The 14,894-nt window shown below is 39.1% G+C and overlaps 1 protein-coding gene across 1 annotated transcript in view; it reads left to right on the top strand.

Moving 5' to 3' along the window:
• Nucleotides 1–14,373, top strand: part of LOC105052416 (protein MOR1-like) — a 34,697-nt gene extending 20,324 nt beyond the window's left edge. The window contains exons 22-54 of the mRNA XM_073245111.1: nt 134–241; nt 357–462; nt 540–619; nt 855–1,004; nt 1,110–1,185; nt 1,287–1,411; nt 1,506–1,616; nt 1,701–1,850; nt 1,942–2,016; nt 2,616–2,697; nt 2,806–2,927; nt 3,001–3,102; nt 3,183–3,257; nt 7,425–7,520; nt 7,620–7,721; nt 7,825–7,926; nt 8,212–8,394; nt 8,473–8,584; nt 8,835–8,911; nt 9,133–9,212; nt 9,815–9,880; nt 9,980–10,109; nt 11,325–11,447; nt 11,522–11,599; nt 11,698–11,856; nt 11,955–12,113; nt 12,187–12,284; nt 12,381–12,537; nt 12,630–12,746; nt 12,916–13,011; nt 13,137–13,208; nt 13,297–13,573; nt 13,700–14,373. Of these exons, the coding sequence (XP_073101212.1) occupies nt 134–241; nt 357–462; nt 540–619; nt 855–1,004; nt 1,110–1,185; nt 1,287–1,411; nt 1,506–1,616; nt 1,701–1,850; nt 1,942–2,016; nt 2,616–2,697; nt 2,806–2,927; nt 3,001–3,102; nt 3,183–3,257; nt 7,425–7,520; nt 7,620–7,721; nt 7,825–7,926; nt 8,212–8,394; nt 8,473–8,584; nt 8,835–8,911; nt 9,133–9,212; nt 9,815–9,880; nt 9,980–10,109; nt 11,325–11,447; nt 11,522–11,599; nt 11,698–11,856; nt 11,955–12,113; nt 12,187–12,284; nt 12,381–12,537; nt 12,630–12,746; nt 12,916–13,011; nt 13,137–13,208; nt 13,297–13,573; nt 13,700–13,959 (3,906 nt within the window). The 3' untranslated portion in view covers nt 13,960–14,373. The remainder of the gene's footprint in view (nt 1–133; nt 242–356; nt 463–539; nt 620–854; nt 1,005–1,109; nt 1,186–1,286; nt 1,412–1,505; nt 1,617–1,700; nt 1,851–1,941; nt 2,017–2,615; nt 2,698–2,805; nt 2,928–3,000; nt 3,103–3,182; nt 3,258–7,424; nt 7,521–7,619; nt 7,722–7,824; nt 7,927–8,211; nt 8,395–8,472; nt 8,585–8,834; nt 8,912–9,132; nt 9,213–9,814; nt 9,881–9,979; nt 10,110–11,324; nt 11,448–11,521; nt 11,600–11,697; nt 11,857–11,954; nt 12,114–12,186; nt 12,285–12,380; nt 12,538–12,629; nt 12,747–12,915; nt 13,012–13,136; nt 13,209–13,296; nt 13,574–13,699) is intronic.
• The last annotated feature ends 521 nt before the right edge of the window (nt 14,374–14,894 follow it).

The raw sequence follows: 14,894 nt of genomic DNA, 5'->3' as shown, positions 1-14,894 counted from the left end.
AATGCTTGGATGGAAAATGCATATGTATATATATATTTATACATCCATTCATCCATCCATCCATCAATCCATGTATACTTGTTTTTAGTTTATTAGCTAACAGCACTGATAACTTTTGAATATTACACTATAGCTCTACAAAATCATGAAGGAGCACAAGAATCCCAAGGTTCTCAGTGAGGGTATACTATGGATGGTGTCTGCAGTTGAAGATTTTGGGATTTCCCATTTAAAATTGAAGGTACTAATATGTTCTCTGCTTGTATTATTATGTGCTATTTCTACCATAGGCTTTTTAACAACAACATTTTTTTGCTTCTTCTTTAATTGACAAGTGCTGCTTTGATTTGTTGCAGGATTTGATTGATTTTTGCAAGGATATTGGGTTGCAATCTAGTGCTGCTGCAACAAGAAACTCAACAATCAAACTGATTGGAATGTTGCATAAGTTTGTCGGTCCAGGTGATGATCCTTAATTTAGCTCAAAACAGTGGCCACTGATGATTTCAATAGAGTTTCTAAATTTTGGTTCTCTGCAGATATTAAAGGTTTCCTGACTGATGTCAAGCCTGCACTTCTAAGTGCTCTGGATGCAGAATATGCAAAAAATCCATTTGAGGTATATTTGTTATGCTGGAGCAGGAACTTACCTTCAGATCCTTTAGTTCAACACTTGTAGTGCTTTTTTTTTTTTTGGCCCCAAAAGGGGAGGGGTTACCTTTCACCCAACCACCCAGGTGTAGGCAAGATTCAAACCGAGGTTGTTGGGTACCTCAAACCAATCATCTTACTAAGTACTAACTGCACTAGTTGGCACTCACAACATTTGTAGTACTTACCATGTTAATTGGCAGGGTGCTGCTGCAGCTCCGAAGAAAACAGTGAAAGCCTTAGATTCCACGTCATCTACATCTGCTACTGGTTTTGACGGTCTACCACGGGAAGATGTCAGTGCAAAGATAACACCTAATTTATTAAAAAGTCTTAGCAGTCCTGATTGGAAGGTATGATGTTAATTATTACTTTTTTGAGCTTGAAAACTGTTGCCATCAACCATAGATTTCACTTTTCTGTACTATGTAAGGCTGAGTAATGTATGTTCACTTCAGGTTCGTTTGGAGTCTATTGACTTGGTCAATAAAATTCTGGAGGAAGCGCATAAACGCATACAACCTGCTGGAACTGGTATTCTATCGAATAATGTACTCTTCATATGGTTATAAGGTTCAGAAAAATTTTACATATTGACTTTGATCCTGATGCTCATCCTATTTTGGAACTGTTAGGGGAGTTATTTGCAGCTCTAAGAGGCCGTCTATGTGATAGCAATAAAAATTTAGTGATGGCAACCTTGTCTACTATTGGTGGTCTTGCATCTGCGATGGGTCCTCCTGTGGAGAAGTCAAGCAAGGTTCCACTTAAACAAAAACTTCTAGTGATTCATAGGTTCCTTAAATTATTTTAAAGTCTTGACGACAGAATTACTGACACTGTATCTTGTAAAGGGTATTCTGGCAGATGTACTAAAATGTCTTGGTGACAACAAAAAGCACATGAGAGAATGCACTTTGAATACTTTAGATTCCTGGGTCGGAGCAGTTCAACTTGATAAAATGGTACGCGCTGATCCAAAGGAGATTTCAGAAAATTGTTTTCTGCTTTTGGCATATGATGATCTGAGAATTTGTTGGTTTTTCCAGGTTCCATACATTACAGTAGCGTTGGCTGAACCAAAGCTTGGCGCAGAGGGGCGAAAAGATCTTTTTGATTGGTTATCTAGGCATCTTGCAAAAAATAACGAGTCATGTGATGCTTTGCACCTACTAAAGCCAGCTGCCTCTGCTCTCTCGGTAATAGTATTTCTCTCATTCATCAATGTCATTGTTTTAGAAATATGCAAGAACTATGTATAATTTTGTTCACTTATTTGGCTTTCTCCAGGATAAATCTGCGGAGGTTCGAAAAGCTGCTGAATCTTGTCTAGGTGAAATTTTGAATGTTTGCGGCCAAGAAGCAGTATGTGGTCAATCTTTTAAATTTCTTCTATACCAAGGTTTGCTGAACTGGTTTTGGAGGGTGTACCAGCTAATGACCGGTTCGGGACAGCATGGGTCCATTCCATGAAATTTGGGGGCATTTCAAGACAGGGAGAGCCGGAGAGGGAGGGGGAGAGGGAGAAAGGAGAGGAAGATATAGAGAAAGGGGGAGGGTGAGGGAACCCTAACCCTAACCACAGAGAGAGAGAGAGAGAGAGGTCGCTGGAGTCGGGATTGGAGGGCTAACAGGGACGGCGATGTGGGGCATATGGGGGTGGCTTTGGGCACTTGGGCGAAGGAGATTGCTGTGAGTAATCCGAACACCAAAGTGAGGACAGAGAGAAGAAGATGAAAAGGAGGACAACCAGCAGGGGCGCTCTTGAGAGTTTTCTGTGAGGGGAATCAAATAATGAGGAGAACTGGCCTGTCCTGAATTAAATGCCTGATTCTGAACCATGCTGGTCCCTGACTGGTCCGGTTCGGTACGCCCCGAACTGGCAAACCTTGTTCTATACCTTCCCTCTTTATTTATTGTGCTGGCCGGTCACATACTATTATACCCATCTTGTGGTTGTTTAGGTGGCCAAGAATCTGAAGGATTTAAAGGGACCAGCTTTAGCTCTTATACTTGAGCGGCTGAAACTTTCTGGTCCACCTGAAGGTGTTCTTTTGTAATCTTAGCCCATCATTTTACTTAAAATGTATTTATCTTAGTTGCTGTCATTATTTTTTTTCCTGTTATACTTATATGTTTTTTTGCCCCTTCCAGATACTTCAGATTCCACCAAAATGATTTCTACTAGTCTAAAATCCAGCACAAGAAATGCGAAACCAGGTTCAAATAGTTTCAGTGATCGTGGGTCTAAACATGGAAACAAGGCCATATCTTTGGTCTGTTCTTGTCTCAACTCACAACCTTTTTTCTACAAAAACTTGGTCGCTTATTTTCTTTATGTATGGACAGAGAGGTGTTCCCACAAGGGCTTCAAAGCTTGATGCCATTGTATCTGCTCAAGATCTTGCGGTCCAGTCACAGGCTTTGTTTAACATCAAGGACTCAAACAAGGTCTGTTTTCATGGAGACATTATAATATACATCAATGAAGAGATTTTAAATATTTGATATTTGCATGATTGTTTATACAGGAAGATAGGGAGAGATATGTTGTACGTAGATTCAAGTTTGAGGAGCCACGTCCTGAGCAGATTCAAGATCTGGAGGTTTGTATTTCTAAAGTTTTTCCCAATTTATCTAATGTTCAAGCTATTGAAACATGGTCATCATTTTCTGCCCCGGAATAGATAGGTATCATTTGGGTTCATAGGTGTCGTTCATGTCTTGTACATCGCTTTTATTCCCTAACCCCAAGGTCCGTGGAATTAGGATCTATGCTAGCCGACAGGCGGTATGAGTCGGTATGGGTTTGTATTGACCGGATCGGTGCAAACCGATACAGAAGCGAAGAAAGAAACTGGGGAGGAAGAAAATAGAGAAAGAGGGGAGAGGTGGGAGATGTCGGCGGTGGCCACAGGATGGGGTGAGTGTTTTCTTACCCAAACACCTGTGCGGTGCCCCAGCATGCCACACACCAAGGCCAGCCCTCTCGAGTCCTTTCCTCGGACATACCAATAAGCACGCAGCAGTCCAGCCACAGCCAAGCTTGCACCTCTATGCCCCTGCTTGGCAACACTGTTGTACTGAATACAGATGACACCCTCAAGTGCCTATAAGCAGTCCGACCCCTCGAATCAACTGCAATGCTCATGCGCACCTCTGTGCCATATCATAGATTCTTTCCAAGAGTGCTCATGAATGCTAAAGCACTTGGGCTGCATGCAAAGTTGCAAGGCAGAGCATCTCGAGGGATTAGAATCTCCAAAGAGGCAGAGCTCGGAGGGCCGCCAAGGCCTCCACTTCCTCTGCCAAATCATGATCGAGAAAGAAAGAGGGAGAGGGAAAGAAAATGACAGGAGGGAAGCTGATGGAGAGACTATCGGAGGGTCTCCGACTAGGCACCGCAGCCATCGAACGGTGAAATCACGGCTTGTGGCTTCACAGGCTTGAAACAGGGACGATCGTCCCTATTTCACTGGTTTTTTTTTTTGAAAAAATTCTGACCATGGTGAAGTCGGCAATTCCATTGCCGTCTTTACTATTCATTGTCGTTTTAAAAAAAATGTGATGAATAGGGGTGATCGCCCTTGTTCCGTGGCTGCGGCTCTGTCCGTATTTTTTTCGTTGCCCTGCGGCTATGGCGGCCACTCGGCGCCTTTCGGCAGCCTCTTCGCTGGTTGCGCCTCTCTTCGGTACTCTTGCTTCCTCCTCTCTCTATCTCTCTGGATTAAACGCCCTATTGAGCGATATGGAGTCGCGGAGGCCTCCGTGGCCCTCCGACGATGCTGGAGGGTCGTTGGCGGGCCACCGCCGACCCTCCAGCATCGTCGTTTCCTCTTTTTCTCTCCTCCTCTCTCCCCCTCCCCCTTCTCTTTCCTGTCCCTTGTCCGATGTTTCGATTTGGAAGGCCGAATCGTTTTGGTTTGTGGCTGGTACGGCTCAGAACGTCTTGAACCCATTCGGTTCGGGATGGTACAGTGAATGCTGCCTGGCCCTACCTTTACTCTTGCCACCTCTTCCAGCAGGCACCTCCAAGTGCTACCATAATATCCTTGAGATCCATGGTATTAAACCAACAGATCATGTCCCATCAATTTGTTCATACGAGCTGTTCCTCAGGAGTCCCACCTATTTAGGTTTATTGTAGTCAGGCCTTTCACAAATCTATCAACTATTTATACATTTTTTTAATAACCTCAAACTTATGCCTTATTAGTTACAGGTGCATAGGCCACTAGAAGCACAACCAATGCAGTAGCTCTAACTTGATTTAAGGGGAACAAATTCTTCCAAAAACCCACTAGAGGCATTATCGAAGATTAGAAATGACGAGCATACATGTAAATTGCTAAACATCTGCAAATATCATTTTCCATGGAAAGTCTTTAGGCACCAGAGGTGAGTGTAAGTGCAAGAGCGTATTGGGTGGTGGTCACAGTGAAGCGGGTCTCTTAACAAGATTTTATAAGAAAAAGACTAGGAAGCAGGTTCAGGGTTTAGTTTCCAAAGAGATTCTAAGTGGGTATGCTACTCTAAGCAGAAGAGTCTTGCTATTAAGGGAAATTCCCTTTGAGCATAGCATACATTAATATTTGTAGCCATTATTCACCTCCTTATGTAGGAGTATTAGTTAACTTAGGGGGCTAAATGCTTCTTCGCATGTTGCCTCAAGGAAACATGGATGGAGCCAAGTGGGTGGGGCACCATGGCCCTCCCATAATCATGTAATTCTTTACTATATCACTCACTCATGCAGCCTCTACTCCTGAATCCTGATCCTACTGCCTCATTCTGTGTGTCCTGTCAATACTTGATTTGAGTGGTAAAACATAAAATACTTATAAGAAGAATCTTAGAATTTAAGGTGCATTTGGTTTGCGACCGAATCAGAATGGATTGGAATGAGAATCAAAATGGTTATATTCCCTAACCTGTTTGGTTCATGACTAGAATGGAATCGGAATGGGATTTGAATACTAGATGAGAGTCCGAATTGGATTTTAGGGGATTTGGGAATTCCCATTCCTTCCAATCAAATAGTTGAAATGGGAGTCACTCATTACTATGCCCATTCCAGAGCCCAACTCCCCCCATCCAAACATGCCCTTAGAGTTTTGTTTCTCAAAAACTCTTTAATTATACTTTCTCAACTAGGAATTCTCAATAAATTGATTCCAGACTCTAAAGATATTTTCATCACTAGGACTTCTCAATAAATTGATTCCAGAGAATAAACAGCTTGCTTGTACCTATGTGGTAAAAACCTCAATAAGATATAGATATTCTTTTTTTGAAAACATCTATAACTTTTTAAGATTATTATTTGGTCTAGCCTGCACCAATTTGGCTGCTCCATTAATTCCAATTTCAATATTGGTCTTCAACAAACACCCAACTTCAAAACTCTTTTGCACATAGATAATGGAAATATCCCTAGTAAAGGGACCTCTCCCATTTTTTTTTATAGAATAAAGTAATGATTGTTCTGATTAATATTCTTAATCATTATATCCCAAAATGGAAGACATGAAGATAATTTGAATTTTAAATGTAATGGAAGGTTTTCATTTAAATGGAAATGTAATGGGAGGAGCCATCCCCACCCTCACCGCCCTAGAGATCAGTCCTTTTTCCCTCCCTACAAGGAAGCTTGTCACACTAGAGTGCTGTGAGGAGTGCCTGCCTACTTAAGCTACTCATCAGGGGAATTGCTTTTGACATAGATATGATGCAATGTGAACTTTGATAGATGATACGTCTTCATTCTACAATAAGCTGCAGCTTCAGGGATTTGAACTACAGAGGGCCTTAAGTGTGTTTGTCTTCTTGAACAGACAAAAAGGTGCTCAATAAGTTAGAGACTAGGTTTTCTAGCTTTTGCCCGTTACCATTTTTTGATATTTGCATATTTGAGAAGTCATTTTTGATATTGCTTTGCTAGACATGTGATTTTTCTTTATAAAGTTCACTTCTTTGCAAGAGAATGAGCTTTTTAAAGAAACAAAATATGCTTTCAAAGTCATCCCAAAGAACAACAACAATTCCATCAAAATTAGTAATGAATACTAAAACCCATCATCTAAAATTTATAAGTAGAATCCAGTTCCTAACTTTAATTGAGTTTAGTCTCCTACCCTTGTGTGTATAAAAAGAAGGATTTCTAGACGATTATTGCCTATCTGTAACTCATAAATCTTAGGGATTTTGACAAAAAATTACAAGGAAGTCAGAATAACCAGCCCTGATATATCACCAATGTCAATCCGAAAATAAATGAACTTTTGCTTGGACTCCTACACTTTGAGCTGACTCCTCCCCGAGACCTTAAAAGGGGTATTTCTTTCTCTGGTTCCATCTTTATTTAACTTACCATTCTCATAATAGTTCATTTTTAGAAGGGAAATTGTCGATGTTATTGACATTCTTCACCCAGTAGCTCATGATTGAATCCTCTAGCTTTACAATGCGAGTTAGTAAGCCCTCTTTCCCCTGTTAACTACTGTGCTCCATGACTGTGATTGCATCATCTAGTGATGTGTAAACTGACTGAGTACAAATACATACAAGCAGAGAATTTAAGCCTGCCTAGACAAATATATGCGAGCAGAGAATGTGTGAAATTCTATTCACACCGTAAAGCTCATTACCAAGTTACTGCTTGAATTTGACAATGACGTTCGATTGGTATGTCATGTACTTATCTCCTTAACGTGAATGTTGATGTCAAGCACTTGCCCTTTTTTGTTTTTCATGTCAAACACCATCTACTGCAGTGCGATTTTACGAAGCATTTCAGAGAAGACCTGCACCGAAGGCTCCTTAGCATGGATTTTAAGAAGCAAGTTGATGGGCTTGAGTTGTTACAGAAGGTGGCTTCACACACACTCATTTTTCTTCTTAGATGTGTATGCACATATGCATGTATACTATATCTAAAGTAAGTTAATCTAATTCCTTCTGTTGTGCAGGCTTTGCCATCAAGTGTAAAGGAAATGATCGAACTTCTTGACATACTTTTAAGGTGGTCTGTTTTGCGGTTTTGTGAGTCTAACACAACATGCTTGCTGAAGGTAAACATGTTTCCTGCCTGTTAATTGATTTGTTGTCTTGCAAGTGATTCTGCCATTTGTTATACTGATTGCTGAAGCATCTGTTACTGGACATGCTGTGCAGGTGCTGGAGTTTCTTCCCGAACTTTTTGATGCACTGAAGATTGAGGGCTATACTCTAACTGAGGCAGAAGCTGCAATTTTTCTTCCATGCCTTGTAGAGAAGGTTTTTTTTTTTTTTGTCTAGGCATCTGGTTTTTCATGTATATTAAATAGATTTAACTGTTGCCTATCAAGTCTTTCTTTTCAGTTGGGATATGATAACATTCTTCTTTCAACTTGCCATATCCTTTCCAGTATTTATTAAGTAATATTTGTACATTTTCATAATTTTTTTTTTTTTGAATTTTTATTGTGCAACTCCTATTGTCATATTTTTGAATTTCTTACTGTGCACCCATGAGGTCATAAACATTACATAACAGAGGTGGTTTTTGTTGTTGCAATGCAGGCTGGTCATAACATTGAAAAAGTGAGGGAGAAAATGCGTGAACTGATGAAGCAAATTGTAACTATCTATTCTGCATCAAAGGTTCTTCCGTACATTTTGGAGGGCTTGCGTTCAAAAAATAACCGTACTCGGATAGAGTGTGTTGATCTTGTTGGATATTTAATTGACCACCATGGAGCTGAGGTGCACTAATGAATTTTCTGATGTAATTGTAGTCCCATAATTCTCAACAAAGCATGCTTATTTGTTTCTTTCATGCAGATAAGTGGACAGTTGAAGTCTTTGCAACTCGTTGCTGGGTTGACATCAGAACGAGATGGTGAAATTAGGAAAGCTGCTCTAAATACGATGGCTAATGCTTATAAGAATCTTGGTATGTACATTTTATTCAATAGATCTGTAACATTTGGTAGAATTGAATAAATTATTATATAAATATGTCTTGATTTACTGAACGAATTAGTCATCATTGATGATTATTATTCTAATAATTCCTCCTGATGACTTATATAAATCCATTAACATTTGTTGCATCAATGTTCATGAAAGGCAGTTGAAGGTAAATTATCAGAGTTTATACTTTTAATACTTCTGGTTTTGATTTTAATGTCTTTCTTGAACAGGAGAGGATGTTTGGAGATATGTTGGGAAACTATCAGATGCTCAAAAAAGCATGCTAGATGATAGATTTAAGTGGAAGGTTAGTATATGAAAACCCAGCGGCAGACTATTGTCACGATGCCGAGGAGATGTTATTGTCTTTACATAGAGTAGTGGGGTGAAGGAGGAATGATAGAAATTAATGGCTTCGATGCCTGTTAGTGGGTGATAGCAGAGCTATAGCAGTAGGAAACACACTTCCACATGTTAAGGATTAAATACCATGGATCATGTAATATCTTTTTGCCATTTCGTATTCAGGCCCGCGAGATGGACAAGAGGAAGGAAGGAAAGCCTGGTGAGGCTAGAGCAGCTTTAAGGCGATCAGTTAGAGAAAATGGGTCTCTCTCTCTCACTCTCTCTCTCTCTCTCTCTCTCTCTCTCTCTGTATTGTCTGTCTTGCTGTTGTGTTGCTCTCTGTTTCTCTGTGTGTATGTCCGTGCATGCACAAATTTGATGACTTTTAACTTTGAAATGCATGTCTTTTTTTCATGTCAAATTATGATCTTGACTGAATTTACACTTTTCTTTTGCACTAAGATATTCTCAATTGTTCTTAATTTCATAATGGAAGTAGTGCCATATCCCCATTTTAATATCTTTGTGAAGGAAATCATCATATTCGTTGCTGGTTTTATGTGGAAACATTATATATTTGAAAAATTATAAACTAACATATATCCGAAGGTTTATTAGCTACCGTACACTGTTTTGAACTATTGATGTCTCTTTTTATTTGGCAGCATAATCATCAATTACACTTCTTTTTTGTTCTATTTTTCCTGATATATTAAGTTCTGACTTTATTTTTTTAAAAAAAAATGTTTCAAGATTCATGTGTAGGGTGGTTAGATAATTTCCTTCAGCCTTGAAAACTTATATTTGTTATACAAAACATGCTTCAGTTTTACGTAGTTTTGTAATATGTCATTTTGGATTTCAGGTCAGATGTTGCAGAACAGAGTGGAGAATTTCTCCCACGTTCCATGTCTGTTCCAATGGCGACAAGGTACCTGGAATATTTTAAAGATAATAGTTAGCTGAAATTTTGGTGTTAAACATGATCTATCGTGTTCCTGGAAATTCATCATATATTTTGCTATATCAGTAGGGAGAACATTGGCTATGCTGATTCCCATGTGGAGAGGCACATGTTAGCCAGACAGCTGGTTACTGCTGATGGTCCTGCAGACTGGCATGAAGCTCTTGATATCATTGCATTGGGTTCACCTGAGCAGGTAAAATACTACTTAGATATAGCATGTGAAGGTCTTTCTTTGTGAAATTATGAATAAATATTTTTATCCTGTTATTTATAAACCAAAATATTATCTTAAATATTTTTTATCCTGTTATTTATAAACCAAAATATTATCTTAAATATTTTTTATCCTGTTATTTATAAACCAAAATACTATCTTTTCACTGGTTGTACTTGCTGGATTTCTTCCTAGGAGTATGTCTGTTATTGAATGGATGGTAATTCTGTGCCTTTTTTTCGTTGGCTATATTTTTCCCCCTTTCCAGGACATATCTGAGAACTCAGTTTGCCTGCGTGAGGAAAGCGGAAAAAAAAAGATCATAGATGAAAAATTAAGTCATGAACAGAAAAAAGGAAAATGGTTTTTGTCCCATCTCCATAGGTACCCTTCACTGAAAAAGGAAAGAAAATACTGGGGGTATCACATGTCCTTCTGTGGTTGAGTCATCTTTTCCTTTTGGCCTTTGAGAAATGAAGCAGTTAAGTCATTAAGAACTAGCTAACGTAACATATGGGCAAATGTTGCATTTGAGTCTTGGATTGAAGTGCTGCAAAGCTTGGTACAATATGTAACATTGAGGTACTTATTGGCAAGGGATGTTAGTATATGATACCAGCTTCCTGCCAGTGTTTTCCAAGCATGACAAGCACCAGCATGAAAGACATGGCACATAATAAATAAACCAAGTAATTCTATTAAAAATCTTGACTAAGGATTAATTCTTAACTAATGATCATGACAAGTTTCATGTCAAAACAGGTGCTGGCATCCAGGTACATACTGGGTTATCGTAGATGTAGCTTTGGACGTTCAATAATGGAGTGAAAAAATATATGTTGTCATATTATGATACTGGTATAGTACTATTCATACTTTACAATTTCTAGTAAGTTAGGAGGGGTATCTAGATGTATTGACTTCTGTGTCCTTTTAGAATTATGCTGTGGTCTTGCTTTATATATTATTTAATTGGTTCATTCTTTGTTGATTTTGTTAGATGGTAGGAGTCAAAATTGAGTAGAATGGTCACTCATGGATCATGAATTGAGTCAGCTTTCCATCATTGGCATTACATAACTTGCAGATGACCTGATTTTAAATCTGAAGAACAATTTATGCTTGAGATTCTGTTGTCACTGAAAGCTGTTGTGTTACAACATCTTGGCTTACACAGGCTTTGCTTTGGTGCAGTCAGTTGAGGGCATGAAAATTATCTGCCATGAGCTGACACAGGCTACAAGTGATCCTGAAAGCAGTATAATTGCAGATCTTGTTAAGGAGGCAGATAGACTAGTTTCAAGCCTAGCATCTATGGTAGTGGGTTCTGCTTTTCTCATCGATATAGCTTGGCTTTCTGTTCATTTCCGTAATCTTGACTATTTTTGCAGGTTCCAAAGACCTTCAATTTTAGCCTTTCTGGAGCTTCTTCAAGGTCTTGTAAATATGTTTTGAACACGCTTATGCAGGTATACATATCTCTTTTAACTTGGTCATTCTTTGAGAATGTGTTTATATTGTTTCTGTAAAAATTTATATAATTATATGATAAATGTTGTTGCTGCAGACCTTCCAAATCAAGAAACTTGCTCATGCTGTTAGGGAGAGTACTCTAGACAATCTTATTACTGAGCTACTACTTTGGCTTTTAGATGAAAGAGTTCCTATGATGGATGATGGCAGCCAACTATTGAAAGCACTTAATGTTTTGATGCTTAAAATTCTGGTTTGCAATTTTTTTCTTTTTAAATTTTCTTTCTTTGGTGCATTCACTGTTTGCATCTTGTTTACTTAGGACATTTTACTTGGCTCCTGTTTGAGCAGGACAATGCTGATCGAACATCATCTTTTGTGGTGCTAATCAATTTATTGAGGCCCTTGGACCCCTCAAGGTGGCCTTCCCCAGCACCGAGTGAGGCTTTTGTTACCAGGAATCAAAAGTTTTCAGATCTAGTTGTGAAATGTCTCATTAAGCTGACAAAGGTAACTTGTAATCTTTTCAAATTGTTGAATATTTCTTCCCAATTTTGTGCTAACATTGTCAGTAATTTGCTAGGTACTTCAAAGTACAATTTATGATGTTGATCTTGACCGTATACTTCAAAGCATTCATGTGTATTTGCAAGAACTAGGGATGGAAGAGATACGAAGAAGGTATTTATATGCTTGCTTGTAAATTATTTAACTATTTTCTCATCACTTTATGGTATAATTTTTTGGCCATCAAATTTAATATGCAACTGTGAATAGGGCTGGAGCTGATGACAAGCCACTGCGAATGGTTAAAACTGTTCTGCATGAACTAGTGAAGCTTCGTGGGACAGCAATTAAAGGTCACCTCTCCATGGTTCCTATAGACATGGAACCTCAACCCATCATTCTTGCGTACATTGACCTTAACCTTCAGGTAAACTTGTTGGAAATAAAAAGGCTTGCTTGAATTGATACGGTCATGTGATATTGTCTTTGAAGAGATAATTTCTATTTATGTTTCTTCAGACTCTCGCTGCTGCTAGAATGTTGACTCCATCTGGTCCTATGGGACAAACACATTGGGGTGATACTGCTTCAAACAGTCCAAATTCTACAACACATTCTGCAGATGCTCAACTGAAGGTGCTGGTTCACTTTAGTAATTACAAATTTTTATCTTTATATGTGTCATTGTTATCAGATTAGCTTATTCTAATTCCATCAATTTTATTTATTTTTCCTGTGTGTGTGATTGCTTGTTCTTATTGGCTTCCTTTGTGCTATTTATTCTCTCTTTCTTCACATGAAACAGCAAGAGCTTGCTGCAGTGTTCAAGAAAATTGGTGACAAACAAACTTGCACCATTGGTCTATATGAACTCTACCGTATCACCCAGCTGTATCCTAAGGTATGGCAACTCGTATCTCAGAGGAGCTTGATTTTTTTGAACTATCTGAATTAACTTGTTTAATTAGTTTATGTAACTGGATTATTCTTGTATTTGGTTCCTAACTTCTTTTGAACAATCTCTAGGTCGATATTTTTGCTCAGCTTCAAAATGCAAGTGAGGCCTTTAGAACATATATCAGAGATGGGCTTGCCCAGGTTAGCAAGGTCTTTTTGCTTGCAGGTTTTGGGATTACCTCATGAAACTAGTGTTTGGTACAACTAGTCCTGATATTGGTGCATGCAGATGGAAAAGAATGCAGCAGCTGGAAGGACACCTTCAAGTCTTCCAATGTCCACCCCTCCTCCCTTGGCAATTGCTCCATCACCAAAATTTGCACCTCTTTCTCCTGTACACACGAAGTCACTTAATGTAAAAACTGAAAGCATGAACTCCAATGTGGCTGTATCATATAGTGAAGATGATGCTGTTGGTGGTACAACCACTTTGAGAGGCCAAAATGACTCGTACGACTTCAGGTCGCAGTTGGGGGGTGAGCGAAATGATAGATACCCATCTGGAGGTCTCTCCATACTCCTTTCCCTCCCTCTCTCACATGCACATATTCATATCCGTGCTTATGCGCATCCATGCATTTCTTTATTGTCATTGCAATTATTCTAATATGATGATGGCTGAAATTGATCAGCTCCTGCAATTACAACGGGGACTTTAGATGCCATCAGGGAAAGGATGAAAAGCATCCAAGCTGCTGCAGCTGCAGGCAATATGGATATTGGGGCCCGGTCATTGGCATATGTTAATGGTAATGCCCTCCATAGAACGGACTGCATGGATGGAGAAACCCCAAGTCAGACTAGTGTTCTTCCTATGGATGAGAAGGCATTATCTGGACTTCAAGCCCGGATGGAGAGGCTAAAAAGCGGATCCGTCGAACATCTGTCGTAGATGATTAGAGTTTATTCATACTTCTATAGCTTCTTGTAAATGGAAGAGAAGAAAAAAGAGGACAAGGCAGTTTTCATGCTTTGCAAATTTTAGATGGTCAGATGCATATCGTGGAGGACGAATGCATCTGATGCTGATCCCACCATAGTTTCAAAGTCCAGTTGAAGCATATGGAAATTCAGTTAGCAAGCCCCAGATGCTTGTTTGTAATATCCCATTATTGGTACAGATTGACAGACAATATCTAACATATTTTTGCCCATATTTTCTTGTAACCATGTACATGCACAGAGTTGAGTTTTTCAAAGCGTACTGGATAGGGGTGTTAGCTATTTGTATTGTATTGATGAATTCTTTTAAATGGCCTTAAAACACACTGGTCTCCTTGAACGAGCGTTTCATGGCTTAGTGATATATTTGAATCACCTTACAAGTTTTCTTTGGTAACAAGGATTCCATATCATGTATGATGCCCATCATGTGAGTGGCTATTCTGTTTTTTTAACTCTTTTGGTTATTCATCTTTTGCTCAATGAAGCCTGCTCTGCCAAATCACCTCCCTTGTTCTGACCATGTTGCATCCTACTTTACTGGAACAACTAGACTGGCAGCCATCTGCCACCCCTAGGCCCTGATCAGAATTAATGAACTGGTCATGATGCTCTTTAGATTGTCTGAGGTGGTAATTTATGTGAGGATGTTGATAAATTTCTCCTGAAGGTCAGGTCTGGTAATGTTCAATGTATGAAATTCAATTTATTGAATGCTTAGAAGGGTGGCCTCATGTACAAGACTCCTGCTATTGTGGAGTTTAGGAGGGTTAGATGGACGTAATCTTACTTGTGTGCAGATACTGGTTTCATATTTTGGATCCAGTCACCTTGGATAAATCTTATCATTGGGGACACGTTGGTAGACATACGCATACATTGCCA

This window comes from Elaeis guineensis, chromosome 10 (genome assembly GCF_000442705.2).
Source record: "Elaeis guineensis isolate ETL-2024a chromosome 10, EG11, whole genome shotgun sequence".
Lineage (NCBI taxonomy): Eukaryota > Viridiplantae > Streptophyta > Magnoliopsida > Arecales > Arecaceae > Elaeis > Elaeis guineensis.
Note: the sequence above shows the minus strand (reverse complement) of the source record. Positions and strands in the feature narration are given on the sequence as shown.